This window comes from Lutjanus erythropterus, chromosome 12, assembly GCF_056507025.1.
Source record: "Lutjanus erythropterus isolate fLutEry1 chromosome 12, fLutEry1.hap2, whole genome shotgun sequence".
Classification (NCBI taxonomy): domain Eukaryota; kingdom Metazoa; phylum Chordata; class Actinopteri; order Lutjaniformes; family Lutjanidae; genus Lutjanus; species Lutjanus erythropterus.
Window position 1 is genome coordinate 20636388 of NC_139328.1, and position 27102 is coordinate 20663489.

At 38.5% G+C, this 27102-nt stretch overlaps 3 protein-coding genes across 3 annotated transcripts; 1 reads left to right on the top strand and 2 right to left on the bottom strand.

Moving 5' to 3' along the window:
• Positions 1 to 856: 856 nt before the first annotated feature.
• On the bottom strand, positions 857 to 15000 carry samd7 (sterile alpha motif domain containing 7). Its single transcript, XM_084732147.1, has 9 exons — positions 14698 to 15000; positions 7095 to 7229; positions 6427 to 6550; positions 4816 to 4940; positions 4631 to 4712; positions 3149 to 3810; positions 2942 to 3057; positions 2750 to 2860; positions 857 to 1601 (listed from the first exon to the last, which is right to left on the bottom strand). Exons 2-9 carry the CDS (start codon positions 7195 to 7197, stop codon positions 1365 to 1367), a joined length of 1560 nt encoding a protein of 519 aa, XP_084588273.1. The 5' UTR covers positions 7198 to 7229; positions 14698 to 15000; the 3' UTR covers positions 857 to 1364.
• Positions 15001 to 20250: 5250 nt separating this feature from the next.
• Positions 20251 to 22071, top strand: LOC146317929 (apolipoprotein D-like). The gene is made up of 5 exons (XM_084732473.1): positions 20251 to 20269; positions 20386 to 20519; positions 20651 to 20772; positions 21477 to 21565; positions 21706 to 22071. The coding sequence occupies exons 2-5, from the start codon at positions 20400 to 20402 to the stop codon at positions 21945 to 21947; spliced, it is 573 nt and encodes a 190-aa protein (XP_084588599.1). The 5' UTR covers positions 20251 to 20269; positions 20386 to 20399; the 3' UTR covers positions 21948 to 22071.
• A 2806-nt stretch (positions 22072 to 24877) lies between these two features.
• LOC146317930 (apolipoprotein D-like) lies at positions 24878 to 26542 on the bottom strand. Its single transcript, XM_084732407.1, has 4 exons — positions 26409 to 26542; positions 26158 to 26279; positions 25461 to 25549; positions 24878 to 25257 (listed from the first exon to the last, which is right to left on the bottom strand). Exons 1-4 carry the CDS (start codon positions 26526 to 26528, stop codon positions 25013 to 25015), a joined length of 576 nt encoding a protein of 191 aa, XP_084588533.1. The 5' UTR covers positions 26529 to 26542; the 3' UTR covers positions 24878 to 25012.
• Between the last annotated feature and the right edge of the window lie 560 nt (positions 26543 to 27102).

The following is a 27102-nucleotide window of genomic DNA, read 5'->3' on the forward strand; positions in this document are numbered from 1 at the left end:
TGGTCCAAACACATGATTGGAGGATATCAGGGAGTCCAGGCATCTTTCAAGGGCTTTCATTATAGATGACACCTGAGACTAAACATTTAAGGAGTTTTGGACTATGGGATGATTCCCGTATATGTTAGGTACTTTAGCAGACCAAATGAAAGATGGGACATCAGAGTCAAGCTTCTTAAAGTAGGACTGAGCGACGCACACTGGGACTGACTGAAAAATAAATAAAAACCTCGGCAACACTACCATTTTAATGGCATTAATGCGTTCAACCATTGAAACAGGAAAGGTGTTCCAAAAATCTGTTATTCTTCAACTGTTTCACCTTCTTGCTCTAATAACCAGCCCAGTTTACTTGTGACTACAGTACCCACACTTGTAAATGAATCTAAGATGATCTGGTACATTTTTTATGTTGTTTTTTGACTTGTTACATCTTTTGCTGTTTTTTTATGTCATGTTCATCTTATTACATCTTTTTTGTTTTTTTAAGTCTTTTCAAAGTTTTTCATCTTGTTACTCCTTTTTTGTCTTGTTTCATACTTTGTCATTTTCATGTTTACTTCTCTTGCATTGTTTTTTGTCTTGTTATGTATTTTACATAATTATTAATCTTGTTACATGTTTCTCATTGTTTTAAGTACAGTAACAAAGTATTTGCATTTAGTTACTTCCTACATCTGACGACAGGGACAGCAGGTAATAGCTTTTGCCAGTTTTCAGGACTTTAATATGTTTCTATATTTTTTCCTTAAAATATGTGATTCTTGACTTTCACTTGTTTTTTCTGGAGTTCTTCTCCTTGAATTCTTCTCAAAACATGACATGAAGACAGTGCAGATTTTGGTGTACAAAAACACTTTATTTACAATCCGACAAATGCAAAAAGGTATCAAACATCCAAATCCAAAACACTTTCAATGAATATATTTCATTATTCCATTACAAAACCATTCCCAAATGATTCCTATGCCCTTATGCAGGCCTACAGGAGAAATGACATTTAGCAGCATTAAAAATAAGTACGTTTAAAGCTACAATCAGTCATTTTAAGACTTAGGCCTGCAATGAAAAAAGAAGAAAAGAAAAATTAAACTGGGCTTTCTTTTTGTCTCATAACTCCAAAAATCACTTCACTTTCACCCCACAGTTGTTGTTAAAAATATATGTAAATGTATATGTAAAATACAAATATTTAGCAGACACTGGAGCCTAATGTGATCCTGTGCATGTAGCAAATAGTAAAAAAAGCATCTTCAATCCAGTTAATAATTATATGTAAACAAATCCACCACTGTGGCAGCAGGTTGTCAGGTAGTGCCAGTACGGTTAGGTTTACATCTGTCCACATTATCAGCTTTCATCATTCAGGCCGTCTCACTGCTGGCAGATGGAGGGGAGTTGTTTTCTGTCTCGTGCAGGTGCTCTGTGGACTTGAGAATGTCTGGGTCTCGTGGACTCGCCATCATCTCCTCACTGTTGCAGTTGACAGGGGAGCCGATCTCTGGTGAGCGGTCCCCTGGTTTCTCTGGAGTGGCCTGCAGGGCGGCGGAGGAGAGTGGCAGGTTCATCATGTACAACATGTTGCCCAGGCGTCTGGACACCTGAGGAGTAAAGAGAGGTGATGCATATTAGACCACAGAGTGTCTATTTAATTGCATCTGTAATGATGTATCTGTAGAGTACAGGAAGTGCTGCAGAGAGTGGTCACAATCATGCAAGCAGTATAATGATCCTCCATAGACTAACTTAATTCGATTTGTATTCAAATACCATACATTTTATACTCGCAAATATTCATGTCTGATCAAAGATGAACAAACAATGTCAAAGTTTTCAAAAGTCTCTGCTTTCTAGGGACCAAGCCTTTACATTTCTTTCTTTTAAAGGTCCAATGTGTAAGATTTAAGGGGGTTATTGCCAGAATATAGCAGAAACGGGATATAATATTCACAAGTACTGTCAGGTTGAGAACTACTAGGATAGGACCCAGGGGCAGATGACTCTGACTGGAGGATGATGATCTGAGGATTATTGCCAGGTGAGCAGATATTAACCTTTACAGGAACCAAAAAACAAAACAGAAAGACACTGGCACCAAAAAAACTGGTAACAGGTCCAGGGATGAAATACAGCACACAAGAAAAAGGCAGGCATGCAGCAAAACAACCAGGACAAGCTGACAATGAACAAAAGGTCTGGGCTGGCATGTATACTGAGTGGCTGACGAGGGAATGAGGCGCATGTGGGACGATGGGTGGAGAAACAGGTGAGGGGAATAACCAGATTGCAAAGCAGATGGGTGTGGCAAGAGGAGGAGAAAAAAGTTTGAGGGCATCTGGTGGATGAACTGAAAATGGCAATGAATGTGTCTGACTATGTAGGAGCATAAATGGCCAAATATGCTGACTGTGACAAGTACATTTTCATTAGTGTATAATCACCTGAAAATATGAATCCTTCTTCTTTTCTTTGCCTTAGAATGAGCCACTTCTACAGGGGCCCATTTCTAAAGGGCTGAAAGCCTCCTTTGAGGACACTATGTTGCTTTGCCATGTTTCTACAGTATCCCAGAACTGACAAACCACACACTGTCTCTGGACGCAGGTTTTGCATTTTGTGGTTGTTTGACAGCCAGTGTAGGTTCTCCTACACTCTTGGAAGGGAAGGGTGACACAAGGTGGGTGCAATCTGCAAGATCACAGCTAGATGCAACTTAATCCTACACACTGGCCCTTTCAGACTACCGTACCTGTGAACGGATCTTCAGAGCTGGTCCCAGCTTGAGCCCCAGTGTGTCCAGTAGATGCTCCTCTGACAGGAGGGGCAGCGTCTCCCCATCAATCATGTGGTCCTTGAATGTCTGCAGAGTGAAATCACATAAAATTAGACACAACAAGGACATAACAGACAGAATGAAGAAGAATATGGTTAAAAAACCAACCTGAGCGTATTCTGAACATGTGGGTATACTGTTGATAAAGTTGTAAACATCATTCACTGTCCACTTCCTGATGTCCTCAGACACCTCATCACCATTTAGAAAGAGATTAGGTGGACCTGGAAGAAATGACATGTAATATACACGTTAAATTAATCAGCTTAAAGAAAATATTGTAAGTTATCTTTAAATATTGTTCTCCAAACCCACCAGGTGGAAGGAAGCCATTTCCAGGGACGGGGAACATGTAAGGCATGCCTGTGGACGGATACATGAACTTCTCCTGGAAAGCTGAACACTGACTCGACATGTCTTTATCATTTGCGCTGCTGTTGGTCACATCCGAGCAGCCATCTTGACTGTTCACACAGGCTTTACGCAGACCCGGCTCCCCCTCTTTGTAGTTCTTCCTGCTTCCTGCGGTGAGCTCAGAGTCTATTTTCGCTTGATGGTGCGTCTTGCTGGTGACGCACTCCTCCCCCATGTCCCCCTTCGTCTCCACCTCTTTCTCCTCTCCTGATGTGGCCCCTGGGCTCTGCTCCACACTCTTATCTTCAGTCTGGCCCTTCAGGGTGACCACGTGGCTCTCTGCGCTCTTGTGAGTGGTCGGCCTGCGTCCGGCCCTGCGGCCCCGCTCTCTGTGCAGCGTGCTGATTGGTGGGTACGGGCTAGCAGACATGAGGATGCTGTTGGAGTGCAGTTCGTCCAGGGTGGGCCGGTGAACAAAGACGTCATGGCCATCCGGCATGCGTTGGCGACCTCTGAACGCCATGGGGTTGGAAGGGTACGACATGGGATTATCAATTCCCATAAGTCCCTTCTGGTGGGCGTTCTCCAGCTCCTTCTGATGCAGGATGGCATTCATCTCCATTCTGAGCAGGAGCACAGACAAATATTAATTGGTACCTTTCTCCTCAAATTATCAGTTCAGACACTACACAGCTCTTTATTCTGTCCCTGCAGTCTCCAAATCAGAAGTCAAGAAAGCCATTATGTTTAAACCTCACTCTGATTAGAATAACCTACGAATATTCAGTACATCTCATTGTTCCACCTCTTCAAAAATGGCTTTTTTCTTTTTCTTATTATTAATGCTGTCATTGACATTAAAGCTCCAGTTGTCTCGTAACATTCAAACATGCACATTTCTCTGGGCTTGTTGGGGAACATCAAAGTTTTCAACTGAACTACACTGGGTTGTTTGGTCAAAAATGGCTCTTTTGGGAGTAAAAGTTGCAGAACCCTGCTTTAAATAAATATTGTTTTTGGCATGCAATGGTCAAAAAAAGTCCAATGTTAACAATTTTTAGTGAAAAATTCTAATGAAACAATATTGCATACTGCAGCCTTCATACTTGCTCTGCTTGGAGTATGATCTTTCTTTGGATTTTTGTTTTGTGTATTGGTATTATTGTTGGTATTTTATGTGGCATTGTTTAATTATTTTTATATTACTTTTGTTAAATGTTTTGTCAAGCTGTTTATATACTGTCATTGTACTTCTCAAGGGGTTATTCCTAAAAAACATAAATATTAGGCATATTTGTGCAACAGTGATGATGAAACAAGGTTATCATACTTTGTTGAAGCAAATGGGGCTGAATGAAATAATGCATGAAAATGTCAGCGTTTTTTTTCAGCAAAATATGATGCTGATCTGTGTGTAGGGTGGAATATCTGCACACACACTACCTGGCTATATTTTGCTTGTGAATGAGCTCCTGTCGCCGGGCAACTGTTTCCATGGGCTCCGAAGGCAGGAAGCCATATCCAGCTGAGAGACAGAAGAAGAGAGACAGGCTGTTAGTGTTCATTCACATTCTTGATGACAGGCTGGGAATTCTGTCAGGCATGAATGTGCAGCGGGCCGTGCTCACCCGCTCCAGGGAACGCTCTCCCAGGCAGGACGTTGGCATGTGGAGGTAAAGGTGGACCCAGGTGAGGTCCCATGTGCATCTGTCTGCCATCAGAGGCCACCATCTCTGTGGGGGGAACCAGCTCCCTGATGACAGAAAAACATGGAATATCAGTCATCTAGACATGACAGCTGCTTTTTGCCTCTTTAAAAACTGATATTTTCTTACAGATTAGTAGGATTAATCTTTTCTCATTATCTTAATGTAAATATACAATTTTTTATTTAAGTCAGTTGAACTCAGAATTTTTAGTATTTATTTTCAGAATTCTTCAGAGCTCACTAACATGAGTTCCACCAAGTGGATGTCTTTTAGCTTGAAATGAACACAATGGATTTATTGCAAAGTTTATTTTGACATAACATTTTGGTTTAGTTTTAGTCATAGTCTTTTAACTTAAATGCCTTTTAGTCAAAGTTAATTGTGCTATTAATGCACACATAACTGTGTTATTTTAAGAGTAGTTAATTTAGTGACAACTGTCAAATTTCTATCTAAAATTGTACCCATTATCTCTGATGACAGAAGTTATTAATACTCCCAACCACTAGAGGACAGCAGCGACCAACAGTCCTACCTCTCTGCCTGCAGCTGAGACACTAGATTTAGTAGAAAAAGGTTAAAGATGGTGCAGGATGCACATGTTAGCCAACTGTTTTCACAATAGTTAATAAATAATTATATGATGGACAGTTTCTAATATACTTTGATGAAAAACAAGCTCACATTGCCTGAACTGTCTTGCACCACTGTTGGGTTAGGCTGCGTTTGTCTGCCACATCTGCTGTCCTCTGCAGTTGTCCACTATTCTCAGGTAAGACAAAAGTAACAAGTAACCAGTCCATTTACTTTGTGAAATTTATCAGTATGTCTGTTCTTATATTTTTCCCAGATATTGACATTTCTGTACAGTTTTAAGTGGCATGCAGCAAGAGCATGCCAGGGTAGATGAGTACAATCTAACTGTGTGCATCTTCCTAACGTGTCCCTCCCTAACATTTTCATCTCATCTTTATTCACTGGCAAAAGTGTCAGTGCACTTCAACATAGTTTTTGTCAACATAAACTTTTTACTTAGTTATCTTGATTGTGGAATATTTGAAAACAATGTAAGTTATTGGTAAATGAAGTTAACAATGGTTGAATGAACATACTGTGCAGAATTCAATCAATTCATTAAATTGTGTTGATCAGCATCTTAGCAGTTTTCCCAACATGCATTGTTTGTAAGTTAAAACTCTCCTGAGATCCCTGAGATTTTTAGCATTTCAAGAAAACGTTTGATGAAAACTTGCTGCGTGTCTCTAATGCACTTTAAGATAAATCATGGTTGCTTGTTTTTATAATGATGAAAACACTGTGAACCATGATAAAGGTTAGTGTTGACTTAGTCTCTGACCCCATTACACTGAAAATTAATAAATTCACTGGGTGCAGAGTCACATATGGTCTTTGTTAATTGTGCATCATCTCTTAAGTAGTCATGTCCTCTTCATATATGCACCTGTAACTGACACTTCTCTGGGCTCTGAGCTACTGTTTTCATTTTTAAGAGTGAATTCAGGTACAGACCTCTCCATGAAGCGAGGTTCGAACTGTGCCGGGACCCCCTGTAACCTCTGCTGCCCCTGAGCGAGGATCTGCGGGGCCATGGCCATCTGGTTCCTCATTATCAGTTCTTGCCTCTGCCTCAACTCTGCGAGAGAAGACAAAGCACCACAGGTCACCAGGAAGCAAGTTCAGCCACAAAACCTGAGACATGCACTGACTGAAAACAGGAGACTGCAGCAGGTAACAATCCAATACAATCAATACTCGGCAGAAACAAGGTCACAGAGCTGGTTTAGTCTGTTTGGAGCTCCGCATTAGGACCAAATTCAGACAACTTAGAGAATGTAAATTGAAAAATGTGATTGTCTAACGCTCTGGATCTATTTTTTACTGTAATATTTTATTGATATTATGTTTTTTCAAGTTTTCTTGGATTCCACTTTTATTTTTATGTTATTTAGTCTCATGTGTTTTCAAACCAGATAGTAGTAGAGTAAGTAAAGTAGTAGTATACTTCAGTGTATTAGAATTATAATTTATGGAAGAGAGGAGTGTAGTAGTGTCAGTATCTGCAGAGATCCTGCCCTTTGCCTGAATTTCTCATCATTAACATGCTGATAATTAGTCTGACTGCAAAGTACATGGAAGTCTGCTAAAACTGATTACTATTTTCATGAAGGATTTCTCACCTCCAGCTGACATACCGTTGACCAGACGGTACCAGTGCTTCTCATCCAGAGTTCCCTGCTCTCCCAGTGCTGTCATCTTCCTTAGCTGCTCCCGTGGGGTCATGACACACACGACCTTTGACCTCCACCTGAATGCTGTACATAGAAGTTCAAGTTCAAAAACAGGGTCAAAACAAGAGTTGCATAAACTAGAACATGTGACATTTACTTTTTTGCATGATATATTGTAGAAGAAATTCATGGAAAAATGAACTTGGATCAATGATTGGACACGGTTTGTTATTTCTTATCACTGCCACTAGGGGGCAGTAAAACTCTACACATTAAAAAGCTGTTGACAGTCATTGAACTTTGTGCTACCATGGCATTTTTCCCCTAAGAACCATATATAACATCATTAAAATACCAACAAATAATAAAACACATTAAAACATTTTATCCTACAAATCAAACTTAATTGAACAGCATTTAACTGCATAGAGGGCTGTTTTTTGTTGTTGTTGTAGACAATGTCATGGCCAGATTAGTGAATTAATTCTCATGACCTATTCATGGTGCTTTTTGTAAGCTGAGCTGTGACACTTCAGTATCTTAATTGAGATTAGAACAGATTGAAAAGTCTGGAAAAATATATATAAGATAAAAAAAACAGGAGCTAGAATAAACTGCCAGTGTGGGATCCATGCACACACACACACACACACACACACACACACACACACACACACACACACACACACACACACACACACACACACACACACACTGACCTAATTCATTCTCTAACCTCTGATCCTTACTCTCACCTCTTACCTCCACTTTAGTGTTAAGTATTAATCTGAAACCAACCTTAACCCTAACCCTCACCGTAACGTAAACCTAATCCTAAACTTAAATTTAAAACCTAAATCCAAATCCTAACCTTAATTCTAACCCCGTAAAAAGTCAAGAGCATCAGAAATTGTCCCCTTTTTTTTTTGGAGGATTTACATCTTTCTGTCCTTGGAAGTAGATTTGGTCCTCATAAGTACAGTAACAAAAAGACACACGCGGGCACTCACACAGACCAAATGGCCACATTGTTCTTGGCTGAGGCAGCAGCTTGTGTACACCATCACAATCGACTTAGACACCTCCAATTAGCCTTCTACACCACAGAAATCCCATTACAAAATATGATACTGTAAACGACAGCACGATAATCCAGTTCTGCTAATCCAGGACCAAGTGTGCAATATGCTCCTTAGATTAGATGAATCTGAAGCTTCACTGTGCAAAAGTTCAACATCCAGCAGGAATGTAATATATCATGATATTGCAGTAAAAATGTTTCAACGCCATACTTGTCTGTGATATCTACCATGATATTTTATTTTGTTATTTTTACTTTTTCTTCTTTGTATAAAAAGGGCTACTCCTGACTGCTGCTTATTTTGCAGTTGTACATAATTGACTTTTTTTTTTTTGTGGATGCTTAGGTCATAACTGTCAATTTTATTTATTTAATGAAAGAAGTAAAGTAGAAGCACTTTGAGTTAAAAGGAAAAACCCATTTATATGAACACAAAATTCAGTACACATCAGATTAATTACTATATATTAATGACATTAATTACATCCCTACTATCTACCTATTATGATATGTAATAGATAATGTACAGTGAGCAGATCACTGTTAAAAATGAAAACTCTCTGAGGACCTACGTACTATTTTTTTTTTTTAAATGCCTCACTGCTGCTATTAATTTTTCATTCTATTTTTAGTGTAGCCTGTTTTTTTGTGAATGCATGTATTTTTGCCTTGTTTTTAATCCCATGCTCTTGATTTCAATACCATTAAATCAAATCATTATTAAATCATCTCAACAAAAGATCATAGGTGAGCAAAACTTCTGTAGTTTATTTCAAAAATTAAGTTTTAGTTTGATTCAAAACACAAAACTCTAGTGAAGGCAGCTGGCCTTGAAATGAGTTTTCTCAACCTTTCTCTACTGTGTAGTTTATATCATTCATAAATGTATTTGATTGATAGTGCCTGTGCAAACTATACTTTTAAAACTCAAGGATTCAAGTTTATCTAAAAAAGAAAAGTAAATTATTGCAACAAAATATAACAGGTCTGCAAAAATACTTAGTTTTCTCAACTTTTTTTCAGCACAGTTTATATTAATCATAATTGTATAATTGCTCGATATGTTTATGGGACATGTGCAAACTGTGCACATGTACTTGTCCACATTTCTACTTCCGTCCCCTCCCCCAGAGGAACGCTGCCATAAGATTTGCCCCGAGGCCTTGTGCATTATCCACAGTCACTCAAGTTCCCTGTGAAGCCCATCTAATCTGAGGGCTGTAATCCGCCTATTAGCCCTGCCACAGTCTGCCGGCTACATCTGCTGACCTGCCTGCAGACCGCCCTGCTGGCCCATCCACCACCCATCCCCACCTTCCCAGTCCCCTGCTACCCCCTTGGATCCTATTAGCTAAGTCCTGGCTATACAGCACTTTAAAGGGATGTGTTGGAGGTAATCCGCACGTTTAGAGTTTTACCCTCAGCAAACCTTGCCTGTAAGCATCCCGGACAATACACCCTAAGTGCTAAGCCTATTAGCCTCCATTAGCTCCCAGGATGTCCTAAAAACACCTTGGGGATAAATCTGGGGATGCAATCGGTTTATGTGGAGCTATGTGGCGCGAACACATGCAGCCCTGCCTCCACCTACTTCTTCTCTGCCAATGTCACAACAGCTCGCATCAGCAAAGAAGGAGAAATGTATTTCAACATTTATGTCTCTGTAATTCCCAAGTGGGCACTAAGCCATGAGCCTCAGGGCCTTGTGTAATATATTATCGCCTTTACGCTCTCTCAGCTGGGACTTAATGGTTTACACTTTCATGTGTGACACTTTAAACTGTACAGATTTTAAGATGGTTGGTAGTGCTGTAATTTGAGTGAATGAACAGCATACATTAATAAAATGACTAAAATATAAATAAAGCAGCATGTGGCCACTAGGTACGCCCGAAAAATCTAATGCAATCAAACACAGTTGTTTTGATATCAATTCCCCCTTTATAAAGCTAATAACGTTCACTTTCATTTCAAACTGTCAGAGAACTGGATGACATTAGATAAAATAGTTTGGTTTGTTTCACGATCTTTTCCTAAACCCACAATAGTTAACATTGTAGGTTTAGGAAAAGATTGTGGTTTGGGTTAAAAGTACATTATGCTACGTAAGTCACCTGACGTAAGTCACACTGTGACTCATATGGGTCACTTGTGTACGTAATGAAACTTAAAGCGGCTACAAGGAGCTTTCATATTGTGTTCATGTTGGAGGCCCCTGTGGACAAAAGTGGTAGTGTTTCCACTGTAATAACCACAAAATAAAACATAAAAATTAAAAAACTGTCCAAAGAAAAATCTCCTCTTGCTTCTTTTTAACTGGATAACGTCACTCTGCTTGGGAGGATGTGAACATCGGCTCTTCACTGATGTAAATTGTTTCATCTTATTTGATGGAGACTCCAACCCAGTGGTAGCCATTTAGAATAACTGTATATAAACATCCAGTCTTCTCGCTGATGGTCTTGTTTGCTAATGTAGGTCATATAGAGGCATTAGAACTGCATTGTTGTGCTTCACAAAGGCAGCAAAATAAAATAACACAGTACCAAAATAAGACAGACAGGTTGGAAAGTCTTTTCTTAAACTTACAATGGTTAACATCGTGGGTTTAGGAAAAGATTGTGGTTTGGTTGGTTAAAAGTACATTATGCTACGTAAGTCACCTGACGTAAGTCACACTGTGACTCGTGGGTCACTTGTGTACATAACGTTGAGCACCGTTTCTTAAGTTGTGACTGTATTTTCTTCAAATAATACATGTGCTAGCTCTCTTTAACGCTGTACTTTTGTGTGTATCTTGTATTTTTCACTTTTTATAGGCTGTGTTTCCTTGTTAAACAGCATTCAGAGTGGAAGGCAAAGGGAGACTTTCACCAGACAGGTAAACTCTGTATATGAAAATAATTGCTTTGACTCAAAACAGACAAAATATTGGCATGTTGTTTTGGTAAAAAATGTCAAATATTGGAAGAAAACAGCAATATATGCAACAACCATTATATATATATATATAATGTTGAGCTGACTTGAGTTAATTTATTACCAATAAGACACACTTCCTCTGTGAGCTCACAGTACAACAGGACAGACAGGACAGTGTTCAACACAACATATGAACATTAAGTACCATAAATAAGACAAGCTAGACAAAATATATCTCTATGTAAGAGAGGTTTGCTGATGATATTACTGATCAAATGATATTGAATTTTGTTTTACATTGTATAAATAGAGGACGCAAATATACAACAGATCTTCACACTTAAATGACAGAATAGGTTGCCAATGCCAATGATTTTCATAATGACATGCGTGACATGTAACAGGTGTAACGAACCTTAAGCATATGTCATAAGTCATGTGATAAACATTACACATGTGGTTATAATAATGATAATAATCTTAATTTATGGAGCACTTTTCAAAATTCACATTACAAAGTGCTTCACAAAGGCAGCAAAATAAAATAGCACAGTCGCAAAATAAGACAGACAAAGCTTGTGGTTTGGGTTAAAAGTACATTATGCTACGTAAGTCACTTGACGTAAGTCACACTGTGACTCATGTGGGTCACTTGTGTACATAACGTAACTTAAAGCGGCTACAAGGAGCTTTCATATTGTGTTCATGTTGGAGGCCCCTGAGGACAAAAGTGGTAGTGTTTCCACTGTAATAACCACAAAATAAAACATCAAAATTAAAAAACTGTCCAAAGAAAAATCTCCTCTTGCTTCTTTTTAACTGGATAACGTCACTCTGCTTGGGAGGATGTGAACATCGGCTCTTCACTGATGTAAATCGTTTCATCTTATTTGATGGAGACTCCAACCCAGTGGGAGACATTTAGAATAACTGTATATAAACATCCAGTCTTCTCGCTGACAGTCTTGTTTGTTAATGTAGGTCATATAGAGGCATTAGAACTGCATTGTTTCATAAAACTCCTTGTAGTACATTTAAGTAACTTAAAACTTTGAACTGAAGAATTGACTTTTGGTTTCACTCGGGACACAAACCCTGGTCTCCTTGGTGAAAGTCTTGTGTTTGTTTGACCCTTTCATGGGTCATGCAAATTGACTCTATCGCTCTTTATAATTACAAGCACTGTTAGAGGTCGCCGCCTAACAATAAACATAAAAATAGGTCATAATAAGCTGCTTGCGCAGATGACATGTTGGCCTATAGGTGTTTTTCTGGTGAGGACAGGTTGCGACATAGAACACATACAAACAATAATATTAATATGTTCTTAAGAACATATAGAAATAAAGTACATTAACTGTAAATGTAAGTCAAGGTTTTATCTACCTAAATAATAAAAAATAAAAAAATAAATTAATTAATTAACAATTGCTGTTAAATTTATTTTAATGTATGTCACTGTCATCATTTTTATTCTTTCATCTATAGTTTTTATTCCACTCAGTGACAGTCTTCAGTTGTTCTGCCTTGTTGTCAGTTTGTCAGGTGTCTGTAAACACTTTTGAACTAAACTGTAGGAAAGGCGTCATACAAATAAAGACTGATCGAGTGATCAATACAATATAACTTGTGTTTCACATTGTGCAAACTGAAACATCTCCAGCTATCTTTGTTATTACAACTTGGAAAACATGTTAAAAAATGTTTTTATCATGCAGCAGACTGAATATTGTTTCATCCATATGGTTAAAAGAGTCTTTCATGATTCAGTAAATACCTACCGATCTGTCTGTATTGGTATTGGCATATATGTTGTCTGTTATGCACCAATATTAAAACACTTTTTAAAGAGAAAAAAATGCAGTGTTTTTTAGGATACAACTTTTATAGGCAGCAGTTTATGTACATTTGATAAATTTTCTTAATATATTTTGTGCTATTTCTGTTTTTTCTTTTTAAATAAAGTTATTAAAAATACCAGTGAAAGTACACTGATGTCATTTTGGGCAGTAAAGTTTATTGTTAAATGGTAAAATAGCCTGCCTCCATCACATATCTTTGTCACAAGTGATTGACAACCACATTTGAGGTTCGTGTTTATGCAAATATTGCAAACTCTGTCTTCTCTTTACATCACTTGTGAAAACTTTTTAAAATGCCTTTTTAATTGATTCTGTAGTTTTATATTCCTTGTTTATATATATATATATATATATATATTTTTTTTTTACGTAAATAAAGATAATTATTATCGTTATGATTATACACAGATATTAGTATCATCTCCAGATATCCAGTATCAGTCAGAATTTAATGTGTTGTTAGATGCCTGCTTGGGTTTTCTTACTCAGAAAATCGGATGCTTACCTCTGTGTAACTTCATGTAGTACATAATAAAATCATTTAATGACGTACATGAGAGTCCCAGAGCAGGACTGGGCTTCTGGAAAGTTGAGCCATTTGGAGGAATCCTTGTTAAGGCCCATTCGATCACAGCTAACACTTTGATTAGTTTGTTTTAAGTCTCTTAAGTGAAGTTGTAGCTTGAGACTTAACTGCAGTTCAAACCTAAACTTGCACAAACTTCTTTGGCAGCTACCGAATCTCACATGTAAATTTCAAGCAGTTTCTTTCTCATTTTAGTGAATGACACTGTCACATTGCAGGTGAACCCGAAAACTCTTCATGTCATATTTCCTTATTAACAAACAGGGGCCACACCGCAGCTGCCAAATCCGGGGATTGGACTCCTTGGATTTGCTGTTGCCTGGTTAATCTCATTACAAGAATGAATTAAAGGGAAAAATTGCTGACGACTTAGATGGAGCCCTGAGGAGGTCATATCAGACAAGACAGAAGTATTGTCTAGTCCCTCCTAATCCTCCCTCACACAACAAACACGTGCCAAAGCCATGTATGTTCTGCCAGTTAACATGAAGGAGATTAGATTTTATGAGGAGAGTCAGAGGTGGAGAGTTGCAGGTAGCGAGTATTGATTTAAGAATTACTTGGTGGTGTCATAAGCTCACAAAAGATGGTGATTCAAATGATAAAGTTAAATATACAGACATAAACAACATAATGCAGACAAATGGCATTTTAGCATTATTTTCATGTCATTACAGAATCTGGGCTAATTATTAGGTTAATTATACAGATTTCAAGGGTGTTCCTCTAATCGCATTGGCCTTTAGATTAATCACTTACTGAGGGATCAGCAGCCTTTTATACAGTTTGCTGCTCACATTGTGCATGACAAGAGTTGCCATTTGAAAGTTTTGCATTTTTATGCAAATATTCAGCAGCGTGCATGGATTTTAAAGTTGTTACCGCAACTTCGGCTCACATACTGGGGCATTAGACACTTTGTATGCTATGATATACAATAAACTAATTACTTTTTGTGGCTTTGCAAGAGTAAATGCAGCGTAAATATGACTTTCAGCAACTGAAATGCAACCCAAACATTCAGCCATACAGAAAAGCATGGGGAAAATGCAAGAGCAGAGTGGGAGATATTAAAAAAAAAAGAAGTTTTAATGGACTTACCTTCAAGTTCACACCACTGAGCAAAGCGTGGGCCCAATTCAGGTAAAAACACAAGTGAAAAATGTAAAGTAAAAACCTTTGGCAGGCTCACAGAAGCTGTATCCCCACTGTCCCTCTTTCACTTCCAACTAAATGGCCTCCCACTAACCAGCCAACTGGTGTGAGCGCAGCCTGCTGCCAGCTAACTGCCTTAACTAAAAAAGACCTTTTAAATACCGATTCATTTCATCTCCATTAGATGGCCTTATCTCCTGCGGTAAGCCCTCCCTGTCCTGACATCACTATGATCTCCCATCCAACCGCTCGCCGCACCTTGCAACTGAAGTGTAATTACTGAAGCAGCACTGGTCCTAAGCATGGAGTGCTAAACCTCTTTCAACGTTTACCTCACTAATCCCTTGTTAGCACTTTAGACCATGGTTAAGACACCTAAATGCTTAGCTTCCTTTTCCAGTGGCAAAATGGCCAACCCCTCCTTTATCGCCCTGTTGGCCACATGCAGAGAAGCTGTACGATGCTGGTGGCAGACTGCAAAAATTCAGCAGATCAGGCTTGTTTTTATTTTTCTTCACATGTCTAGTTTGGGTCTCAGAGGTATTTTGCTCCCCGGGGTGCCCAAGCATTGACCCAAACATGCTTGGTGGTAATTTGCTAGAAATCCGACTGAATGTTGGTCGGATCATCCTCTCAGACCTCTTAATCTGACAGTTTGTGCTTACAACCGCTTACAGCATAGGTCTGCACCTCTTTGAATTATGTTTTTTTTTTTTTTTAAATAAAAACCGGTGGGCAGCAAGGTGTGCACAATTGGTGGGCTGAGGGGCAATTTTGCTAAACAGCAGGCATGATATGAAGGGGGATCATGTGATTTTTCTACCTCCTTCTACAGTCTGCAAGACAGCAGAGAGTTCCTGAAGAGATGATTCAACCTATAGAAATCAATTCATCCTGCCAATCTTTACTATATTCATACATACATGTATACACAGTCCCAGTTTATTAGGTACAAAAAGCTAAAACAAATACCGTCTTATACAACAGTCCTGCAATAAATCCTTCATGAAGGTTATAATGTTCAGTTTTGCTGACACTCTTTTAAAGAGGTGTTTATTCAACTTGGAGGCTGGAGTTTGTGGTGCTAGGAATTCCTCACAAACTGACACGGTGAGTAAACTCTTTATCAGGTACAAACTAAAGGAGTGCAGTCAGTTGAGTGCAGATCCCCACCAGGTAACAGATGGTGAAGCACCTACTGCAATGCTTCCATAACTGCCAGATGCAACCAGCAGAGATTTGCAAAGTTCAGCCGACATTAACAAACCTCCACATATGTGGTCCTGAGCTGAAACAAGATTTCACATTGAAGCAGTTGTTGATCACTTGAGGCCCCAAGTTGCCGGTTAAGAAAAGTTAGAAGTCAGCTGTCCACGGTCGTAGAAAACAGAGCTGTCAAAAAATAGAATTACTGCCTCGCAGTCGTATGTTTTCACCAACCAGTCATGTTACAGTTTACATCCATGTCTGTCCAGACTCAAACAATTAATATAGTGAAGACTTTAAAGGAATTAAATATGGAACGTATTGAGATTTTAGGTTACATTTTTTTGTAATCCATTGGAAATTCATAACTAATTCTGAAAATCACAATGTAATTTGTATTAACCAGCTACAGCTGTACATATACAGTTCATGTCTATGACGTGATATGTCCTGGTTAACTTATTCTCATATATTTTTTGGAAAGCTTTTTTTATTGTCGAGTTTATTATCTATTTTGATGTGCTGCATGTAGTTTTTTTTGTAGTATTATACTATTAAAGATATATGCATCATCTCTCCACAAACACACAGCTGTTTGACTATGAATCAGGTTACAGCAGCATAGTGTCACTCCTGCCTGCTGAGAGCAAGAGGAACAGCTGACCAACACACCTGGATGATTGAAGAGTCGGGAAACTTTATCTTCACCCATGCCAACGCATTTTTGTGTCTGTGTATTTGTGCTGTGTTATGCTGAGAGTGTAGCCTGAATTTGGTGCGATGGATCCACCCTGACCTGCATCAAAGGAAAAATGGTGTGATGTGTAAAATGTAATGTCCCATAATGGCGTGGTGAGTGATTTCCTGGCGCACATTAGACCCCTCAATGTCATGGTGTAACAAAGCTTTGTTGATGACCAGGTGCACCCCTTCATGTCTGCTATTTTGTCAGAGGGGTGGCTGCAGAATAATGAGCTGGGGAAACATGACAGCGACTTCCTGCACAGCCTGCAGATCTCAATGCAACATGGCACCATTTTGTATGAGGTGAGACAGACAGATCAAAGCATAGATGTAGAAGTAAATGCATGATATTGTCAGCTCAAGATAAATAAATTAATTTCTACCCAGCAGATATTAAAACACACATTGCAACAGGTCTCTGTAGATAATAGTTGTGCAAACACAACACATTCAAACAAGACAACAAGACAACCGATAGCCGTGTTTTGTAAGGCCGTAATCAGCCACAGTGGGACTTTAAATTTGGGTTTAAGAACTGTGACCTAGAAATGTACTGAGCAGGACATTTGACAAAAACTGCAAATTTATTGAGTTTCTAATATACCTCATACATATATCTTTTGCTTATCTTCACTGTCTTGTTACTTATCATCCGACATGCATGCTGAAGCAGATACTGTATATCGGCCACAAACTAATTTATTATTAATGTTAAAAATGTTGCTAATGTTGCTGTTAGTAGCTGTACAAGATGTATATGGTGAGAGTAGTAAACTCTTAGAAATAAAGGTTCCAAAATGGCTCTTCCTGAAGGGCTGAGGTTCTAGCCCTTCTACCCTTTATATGGGGTTCCTGCTAGAATCCTCTGAAAGTGTTCCAAGTGGAACCTTTGAAGGTTTTATGGTTGCAGTGATGCAAGATTATGTGGCTGTAAAAACGGGAGAAAAATAAACACTATAATTACAACAACATTGGGTGTAATAGTGTATCAGCTCAAGTTTTATAATAAAACATAAACAGGAGATCATAACTCATCAAATAGTCTCTGCCTGTTTGTGCAGCTTTCTAGGACAGAAGTAGGTTGATAATTTTTGCTGAAAAGAGACTAATAAAGGACTTAGGAATTAAGAGAACAGAGCATTAGGACATCTAAACCGCTAATTTAAGCGTCTCCTCAGTGTAAGCTTTTTATAGGGGATTTCTGTCCGTCTTGTTTGCACTCAGCATTATAGTGTCACAGTGAGGCGAAGGGATCAGAGCAGGTTTAACCTCAAGAAACAGGCTATAAATTCACTGAATCACTATAGAGAACAGACACCATCCATCTTCTAATTACACTAACAATCTGGTGTCCGGGTCACCTGCTTTATTTTTCTACATCGAATGACAACTGTACCAAAGCTGTAATCCCTCAAAGGTGGAAGCATTACGTCTTTTACTCTTGGTGGAAATCTTGTTTAGCTTGATTACCGTAGTAGGATTCTTCAGGATCAAGAATCCCTGAAATAACTGGAAAAGCCTCCTAGTTGTATTACATTCAGGAAATACTCACAGACTCAGAGAATGTCTTTAACACGGGCTTGCTCAACAAATACTGTAAAAATGTGCTGCTTTTATATATTTTATCATTACATTAAATGCACAGAACTCATCATTCTGCTTTTCATTGATTGCAGAGGACTATAAAAACAATTCTAGGTTTAAATATTTTGTTCTTATCAAGGGAATAAGGCTCTTTTTACTGAGATACTTGAGGTAAAGTATCTTTAAATAGGTAATCATCTGTTTGGTCTGCTGAAGTAGCACTTCTGACATGTCTGCATCAATAAAAGACGATCAGGCCTACCTTGTCCTGGACTGTCTCAGTCTCAAGTGGGCTGATCAATCACCTCATTATAGGCAAGTTGAAATAAAAAATTTATCATTACCATGTTCAACATTTTAGTTTGGTGTGTTAGCATGCTAACATGCTCACAATGACAATGTTAAAATGCTGAAAATTGGCAGGTCATGTTTACTGTTCATCTTAGTTTACTGTGTCATGCTGCCTTCCAGACAAGTCAAGAAAGTCTCACTTTGTTGTAGGTTTGTCATAATTTAATTTAGTTTTGTGTGAAACTGCTCAGTGAACTACATCTCCAAGAATATACGTAATCAACATCAATCTTGCTGCCCCATGTAACGCCGTCTTCCCTGAATCCAGCGACTCCTGCTCCTTTTATCAGCCGTGTAGAGAAAGATCATGTATCTACATCCTGGTACAAAAACACACAGGCACCATAGCTTCAGCACAGTCTTATGCTTCAACAGTTTTACGACACACTACGACTGTCTTGACTTGAAAAAACATCGTTTAATCTGACAACCATTATAAATGTGGTGGTTCACTGGAGTGGGCGTGACTCAGGCACTCTACTGCTCATGAAATGTCATTAGAGACTAATGGTGCATTTCCTTTGAAATGGGAAGTTGGAATTTAAGAGTTCCCAGTTGGAAATTTAAAATGGAACACCCGACTTGGATTTCTGGAAATTTGGAGGAACGTTAGCACCTCTGTCTGTTCTGTCACCTTAAATCAGTCGAACACACAGCACTGTCCAACTTGCATCTGTGGACATGTGTTGTGTCAAAGACAAAAAAATCCTTTTGCGACTTGTACTGGAATTCAATTCAATTCAGACTTAAGAGCTGAATAAACTTCAGAAAAGTAACATGTTCACAATGACAATGCTTAACACTGCTGATGTTTTAACACTTATTTACTGTGTTTACCTTCTTAGATTAGTGTGTTAGCATTTGTTAATTAGCACTAAAGTCAAAGTATAGCTCATGCAGATGGGAACACCAGTTTAGCAGGTGCTTGGTTATAAACCAAAGTATTTGACAAATTAAATTTTAACCATGATGCTACAAAACAAAAGAAAAGTTAATCACCAAAGTTATTAGAGATATTATGGCAATCCATCCCAACAGATGTTGAGATATATCACTCATAAAATGCCTGTAAATGATAAGTGGTGCTACAGGAAAATAAAGGGAATCACTAAGGTAATTAAGATTCATCTTCTGGGCTACATTAAATGTTTTTAATTTAATGGCAATCCATCTGGTAGCTGTTGATGTATTTAATCAGGAAAAAAATTAGTAGACCAACTTCAACAATACCAAAAACCACTTTAACAATTTACCTGTTGTACAATTTTTCATTAGTGTTCACTGTAAAGCAGAGGTATCAGTTTATAATATGATTTCATATGAATGGATATCATGAATGAATGTTACTCCTCTAAATATTTGCTAAAATTCCAGGAACAGCAGCCAAGGTCTGTGTACTCTAGTGATGTAACTTTTACATTAACTTGTCAGTCACCTGTTTTTCTTTCAGAGGCCTCTTCAAACACAAAATATCAATGTGAACAGGTGCCAAATCTCACATCATTTTCTCAAAATAACCTCACATGTAAATAGGCAGGAGGGGCTGCAGAACACACATATCACTGATCTATATAAACACCACCAAAACTCAGAACATCACTGCTACCTGGTAGTACAGGTGAGCAAGTGGCAGGTGTGATTCTCCTGTTTTCTCCACCGGTGTATCTTTTTGTGAATATCTAAATTAAAATTAAAATTTTAAAAACTGTGAACTGTGATGAGTGAATCCACTGTTTTTGTTCTGCGCAGGTTGTGGAGAAAAGATGAATACCATCCAGGTGATTTCCCTCACTCTGCTGTCCGTTCTGGCAGCCAACGCTCAGGTCATTATGCCAGGAAGATGCCCCAAGCCCGCTGTTCAGGAGAACTTTGATGCTGCCAGGGTGATTTTAAGAAATTCTGTGTTTAATATTCATTTACTTTATCTTATGGACTTGTAGTCCCGCTGCAGGTCTTCATCAACAATAACAGAATTTTATTCTCTTACTGTATGTTCCTTGTGCGTCGCCTGCAGTATCTCGGTACGTGGTATGATATCCAGAGACTGCCACACACCTTCCAGAAGGGCGAGTGCAGCACTGCCACCTACAGCCTGAAGAGCCCCGGAGTTGTTGGTGTCCTCAACAGGGAGCTGCTGTGAGTACTCCACCTACATCTCTTATGGAACTAAAAATATCTTTGTAATTTGGTCATCAAAATATAATAATAATAACTTTGAATAAGTAAATAAGAATAACTTTTAATAAGCGCTTTGACAGGCAAAGCAAGGCTGGGTAAAAGCAAAATAACAGAGACTGAAAAGCCCAAACAAAAGCAAGAAAAAAATGAAGATAAAGTTAAATGAGTATAGTTATAACGATTAAATTGAGCAATATGTGAATTGAGTCTGACAGGCAGTGAAACAGGCAGACACTGAACTTTTGTATTTTTGTGTATTTTCGGCTTAACTTTACACTGACAGACAATTGACAGTTATAAGCAGCTGATCAACTTACAGTGTAGGACTTGCTGTCACTTCCTCATGTCTGTGGAGGAGGGTACAGGGTGAAACAACATGTGTTGACAATAGACTGCATATTAATTAGTGATTCAACTTATTTTTTATACAGTCTATGGTATCAACTCACTATTTAGACTGCAGCACTCATTTTTGGATGTGCAATTGATACGTATTCCCCCTTTAATATCAACAATACTTTTCAAAAAGAAATATATTCTTTCTGATAAATGACTATAAATAAGTTGCCTAAAACCTGAACTTGAATAGAGTTAGATGGTCTACGTTTCTGCTGTTTGTGTAACTGTTTCTAATTTTATCTTTTGACATTTGTTTCTCTTAGTGCTGATGGGACCATTAACTCTATCAGCGGCACTGCTGTGGCCAAGAACCCCTCTGAGCCCGCCAAGCTGGCCGTCTCCTTCTTTGAGAGTAAGAACCCCTAAATTATTACAAACCCTCTTTTGGGAACTGCAAAGATTTCTATTCCAGCACTTTACTCTTAAATGATGCTATAGATGCAGAGAAAGTTTGAGATATTTGTTTACTGTCCTGTCCCTTTCCACCTGCAGACTCCCCCCCTGCTCCTTACTGGGTGCTGTCCACCGACTACGACAACTACTCTCTGGTCTACAGCTGCACTGACCTCGGCGTGCTGCATGTGGAGTTCGCCTGGATCATGAGCAGGCGGCCCACCATGCCCGAGGAGACCCTTGAGGATCTGCACAGCACCCTGTCCTCCATCGGAGTGAGAGTGGACAAGCTGATCACCACCAACCAGGATGCAGAGTACTGCAGCGCCATGAACCAGTAAACAGACTGGGACAGACTTGATCCAGCCTGCAGGCTTACAGACTGCTGATGTGTGGTGCTGGTGTGATGCACATCTCACTGTATGTCTCATCATAAGTTAGTGCAATAAACTTATTTTACCAGCAGTTTTGGTGTCTTTTCAATGGGGCTCTGTAGTGAACTACTCAATATTGATAACTGATTACCTGTTCATTTACTGTTATGATATCTATGTTTCACATTACATTTCACAGGGTCATTTCTCAATAAACAGCTATTTTAATATACTGTTGAATGCACAACAGAAGCTATTCTCTACATCCTTCATTCAATTGTAAATTACTGTCTATTTACACTTGTAAACAAGTGCCATGCAATCCAAGTGGCATGTTTTTCTGTGTAATTAGTAACGATTATTCTTTTTTGGCTGTTCAGAGCGGCTTCCAGAAAAAATGACTGCTCAACCTCAAACATGAAAATCAAAGCAGTAAAAGATGGCACACGATTGAAGAAATCAATGTTTGTGCAGCCTCATAATGTTTTTGCTGATGCCTTTTGGCCAGAGGCCTTATTTAGCATTTAAACACACAGCAGTCCAGCATTTGATGAATGGTTTATGATATGATATGTAGTAGGCAGATACACAGTACCAGTCAAAAGTTTGGACACATTTCTCATTGAAGGTTTTTTTTGTTTTGTTTTTTTAGATAAGAAATAATTAAGATTATATGAACAGTGTGTAAAGCCACCAGCAATCCAAACAGATAGTGACTTTGAAGAATCTAAAATACTGAAGAGCAAAAAGATTTTGCACACTTGTATGTCGACAGATGTGTAGGAGAAGACCATGAGCACACAATAAAAAGAAAAAAGACTCTTGCACGCTGTCTTCTGCACTTACAATCAAAGATTTAATAGTGTGCAAGAGTCTTCTATATTTTAGATTCTTCAAAAGTGAAAACATATTTTGTCTTGTTTTCACATTTTTGGTCTCTATGTAATTCCATACAATTCCATATTGCATACTTTCAGTGTCTCTAGTATCAATCTGCAATGTAGAAAAATAATACAAATAAAGAAAAACATTGAATGAGAACTTGACTGGTGCTGTGGTTTCACACTACATTTCACATAGTCATTACTGACTTAAAAGCTAATTTAATAATTAATTTAACATGCTGCTGAATGTACAACCGAAGCTATTCTCTTCACCCTTCATTTAGTTGTGAATTATTGTCTATTTACACTAATGGTATGTTTTAAAGCAGCATATGTTTGTGTATAATTAATAACAATTATTCTTTTTGGCTGTTAAAATAAGAAAAATGTATCCCAGAAAACTGACTTGCATAGCCTCTCACATACAAGTGTGGTTTCCAGAAAAACAAAAAAACAAAAAATGAAAAAACTGCATGCTCAACCTCCAAAATAAAAATCAAAGTGGAAAAAGATGGCACACCATCAAAGAAATCAGTGTTTATGCAGCTTCATGATGTTTTTGCTGATGCCCTTTAGCAAGAGTCCTTCTTTACTTTAAAGTGGCCAGATTATGCTCATTTTTAAGCTCATACTTTTATTTTGGGTTTGTACTAGAATAGGATTTAAAAACAGAATAATTACTAAACATCATTGTAGTAGCTCTGTTCACTCTCTGTTTGATGATGTTTTATTCCCTGTCTTCTTTACACTCCCAAGACAAATTCAATTCCAAACCAGCTCTGCGTTATGCAAATACAGAATGTTCATATGTGTGTTCTGTAGGAGTGAGTAGCTCTCTTAGGCATCGACTTTGGTCTTTGAGACTTTGCAGAGCTGTTGCATGAGCAAAAAGCTATATGACACTTTAAGGGAAAGAGAAAAAACCCCAAAGCATAATATGGTCACTTTAAATCCCCCTATTTAAAAGCAAACAGATGTTAGATTGCTGTAATTAAGAATTGAGTGTTTAACAAAGCCATTTAATAATGTACAGTAATACACACCTAAAATATCCTTATATATGCTTACACATACATATCACAGTATATTATTAATGACTGACTGAATGTTTGTATACTGGCTATAAATGCTAATTAGTGGGACTTTTCTCATTGTTGTGTCACTGTTTTGCTACATCTGTCTAATATGAACCCTGCTGCTCTACTTTAATGACTGATGCACTGGCTTCCTATAAGCACATAAGGCATCACAGTGTTTGAACCTGACATGATGATATTAATGTAAGGATCAACTGGGCACTTATACTCAACAGATGTTTGTGTCTTTGAATACAAATCCTACAAATACCTGCAAGACTTGATATGACGCCCACTCTCCAAATCTGAGATAAACTGAGGTGAAAATCTACACTTAGCTCAAGAGAGGTGGAGAATTACTGTTTTAAAATTAGACTGTAACAGGTATGGATATTTATTTTTGTCCATTTCAGTTTATATGATTTCTGCCCAAGGATTTAAAACATTGTCAACTTTATATCTGTATTGCATTATAAAAACTATTCCACTGTTTGTGATATGGAGAAAATCTGGACTCAAAATGTTTTCAGGGTTGTGATTAGTGGTGTAAGAGGGACTAAGATCTTTCAATTTAGGTTAAATAGTAATACCACAGAAATACTTTCTTTCAAGTAGAAGCATTCAAAATTCAGTAAAATAAAAAGTGTTGTCATCAAAATACACTTAAAGTACAAAGGGTTAAAGTACTCATGCATTATGGCATATTTCAAAATAAGTAGCATAAAACAGAAATACTAAAGTAAAGAACAAGTACCTCAAAACTGCACTCAAGTAAAGTGCTTGAGCAAATGAAAATGGGAAGCAGAAATCACAACTGCAGTTATTTGGGCTTAACAACTGGACAAAGAAGATGATTATTCAAATTGTGGTACTTGTTTTTGTAGTTCAGAGTAATTTGTGCCCCACAGGTCTAAAGACAAAACACACCACAACACGCTTTTCTTTCTACAGGTTTATTGCACTGGCTTTGCATAACGCATGGGCAGGGAGAGACACAGCACACACTGTGGACAGTAGTACATTGAGCTGTCCTGTCTCACAGTCCTACTGGCTGAATCAGGAGTATCTCTGTTTACTGGTTCATGGGCGTGCAGTAGGTCTCATTCTGGTTGGTGGGGACCATCTTGTCCACGTTGACTCCAGCAGAAGACAGGATGCCGTACAGCTGCTGGATGGTCTCCTGGGACAAGGTGGGCTCTCTGCTCAGGATCCAGGACAGCTCCATGCGGAACAGGCCGAAGTCGGTGCAGCCGTAGACCAGAGAGTGACCCTCGTAGTCAGTGGACAGCACCCAGTAAGGACCGGGGGGAGATGGTACTGGAGAGAGACCAGTAAGAGAGTCAAAGTGCTGGAATATTCAGCACACAACAACTACACATAGACTGGGCTGCACTAACAAAGAATAATTTAGTCAAAGATTAGCAAAATGAGGTTTAAAGTGAGTAAATCCATATTTAAAATTAAGCATGAGGTCTGTTGCCTCTCCAAGTATATATTTGTAATTAATTAGATTTCTTTACTGTCGTCGAAGGAGACTTCAAGCTTGGCAGGCTCAGCGGGGTCCCTGGTCTTGGCCTGACCGACGATGGAGTTAATAGTTCCATCATCACTAAAAAAAATAGAGTTGAAACATTAAAGACTTGCAATAAAAAAGAAATTCGGTCAGTCACGTATTTCCTGTCGATTACGGGATACCTTTTGAAGTTCCAGTGTTCACTATGTTCTATAAAACAATGACAATATAACAATATAAAAGTCAGGCAACTATTGACCCCAAAACAATAAGGATATACATTTTATTTGCAGTTAATTTTCCAAATCAATGGAGCACATGAAAGTGATGGTGCTCAGTACATACCTACCATATACAGACTGAGCAGAATCACCTCAAGTGACCAGAACAGTTTGTCACAATGTGTAAGGTAAAGCTTTTCCCCACAGTCCAGCACAACTCTTTTACAACAGGTTCCTTTGTGTATTTTATTTGATTTTTTAAAAAAAGTAAAATCACAAAATAAATGCTACTTAGAAATTTCTGCAGGTGGACTTGTGCTAAATAGAAAAAAACGATGTGCCTTTAAAAACACTACACTGAAAAAGGCAACAGCAACAGACAAGACAGTCCATATGTTTAAGTTTAGGCAGTACTTTTAAAGATTAGGAGTAAATTCAAACCCTAAAATCTACATTTCTGACATTTAGGCAGCATGTACTTACAGCAGCTCTCTGTTGAAGACCCCGATGACTCCAGGACTCTTGGAGCTGTAGGTGGCGGTGCCACACTCACCTTTCTGGAAGGCTGTGGGCAGCTTCTGGATCTCGTACCACTTACCAACGTACTGCAGAGGAAACGCAGGATATCACACAGTCAGAAAACTGGATCCAGAACATGTACATGATGTAAGATTGGCTAAATTTCTCATGCATAACATTAAGAATTGTAAAATAAGAAAAAACAGAGTATTCACCCTGGTAGCGTCAAAGTTGACCTGAACAGCAGGTTTGGGACACCTGCCAAACCTGAGGACCTGAGCGCTGGCTGCGAGAACAGACAGCAGAGTCAAGGAGATCACCTGCATGGCCTTCATCTTTTCACCACGACCTGCAAAGGGCAAGAACAGACAGCACGATTATTAAAGCCATCAGGAGGTCAGTGAACAAGACTTCATTATTAAGGGACAAGCACAGAGGACAGACCAGACTGACTGCAGTCCGCTCACCTGTATGTCGTCAGCTGTACTACTTGTGAACAGGACAGTCAGTTTTATAGATGCGACCTGCAGCTATGTTATTGATCACATTCTTTAGCCCCTCCTCTGTTTTTACATGCAAAAGTGTATGTCGAGGAAGTGGAGTGAGTGTGAGAGTTGGCACCTGTTCAAATGACAACACTGATCAAACAGGCTTCACACACACTTCTTATCTTTATCCCATTCATTCCTCTCCGTCCATTCATTTCAATGATACTAACGTCTTTTTAGTATCCCCTTTTTCAAAACAAATCTTGGCCAAAAAAGGCAAGATAAATGTAAAAAATCACAAACATGATGAATAATAAATACAAACAAGAAAAAAAAATACATAAAAGTGAAAAAAAAATCCAAAATTTATCTTCATTTAGCTCCAGCAGACAGAAAAAATCAGTATCAAAGCAGCTAGTTC

What these genes read in the sequence shown, in the direction of transcription:
- samd7 (XM_084732147.1), bottom strand. Translation starts at nt 7,197, where the DNA reads ATGACCCCACGGGAGCAGCTAAGGAAGATGACAGCACTGGGAGAGCAG. An exon ending in GAACCTCGCTTCATGGAGAG is followed by an intron (nt 4,941 to 6,426) that starts GTCTGTACCTGA and finishes TTCTGTCATCAG; the next exon opens with GGAGCTGGTTCCCCCCACAG. An exon ending in AAATGGCTTCCTTCCACCTG is followed by an intron (nt 3,058 to 3,148) that starts GTGGGTTTGGAG and finishes CATTTCTTCCAG; the next exon opens with GTCCACCTAATCTCTTTCTA.
- LOC146317929 (XM_084732473.1), top strand. Translation starts at nt 20,400, where the DNA reads ATGAATACCATCCAGGTGATTTCCCTCACTCTGCTGTCCGTTCTGGCA. An exon ending in AGAACTTTGATGCTGCCAGG is followed by an intron (nt 20,520 to 20,650) that starts GTGATTTTAAGA and finishes CGTCGCCTGCAG; the next exon opens with TATCTCGGTACGTGGTATGA. An exon ending in GGCCGTCTCCTTCTTTGAGA is followed by an intron (nt 21,566 to 21,705) that starts GTAAGAACCCCT and finishes TTCCACCTGCAG; the next exon opens with ACTCCCCCCCTGCTCCTTAC.
- LOC146317930 (XM_084732407.1), bottom strand. Translation starts at nt 26,528, where the DNA reads ATGAAGGCCATGCAGGTGATCTCCTTGACTCTGCTGTCTGTTCTCGCA. An exon ending in TCAACTTTGACGCTACCAGG is followed by an intron (nt 26,280 to 26,408) that starts GTGAATACTCTG and finishes TTTCCTCTGCAG; the next exon opens with TACGTTGGTAAGTGGTACGA. An exon ending in TGAAGTCTCCTTCGACGACA is followed by an intron (nt 25,258 to 25,460) that starts GTAAAGAAATCT and finishes GTCTCTCTCCAG; the next exon opens with TACCATCTCCCCCCGGTCCT.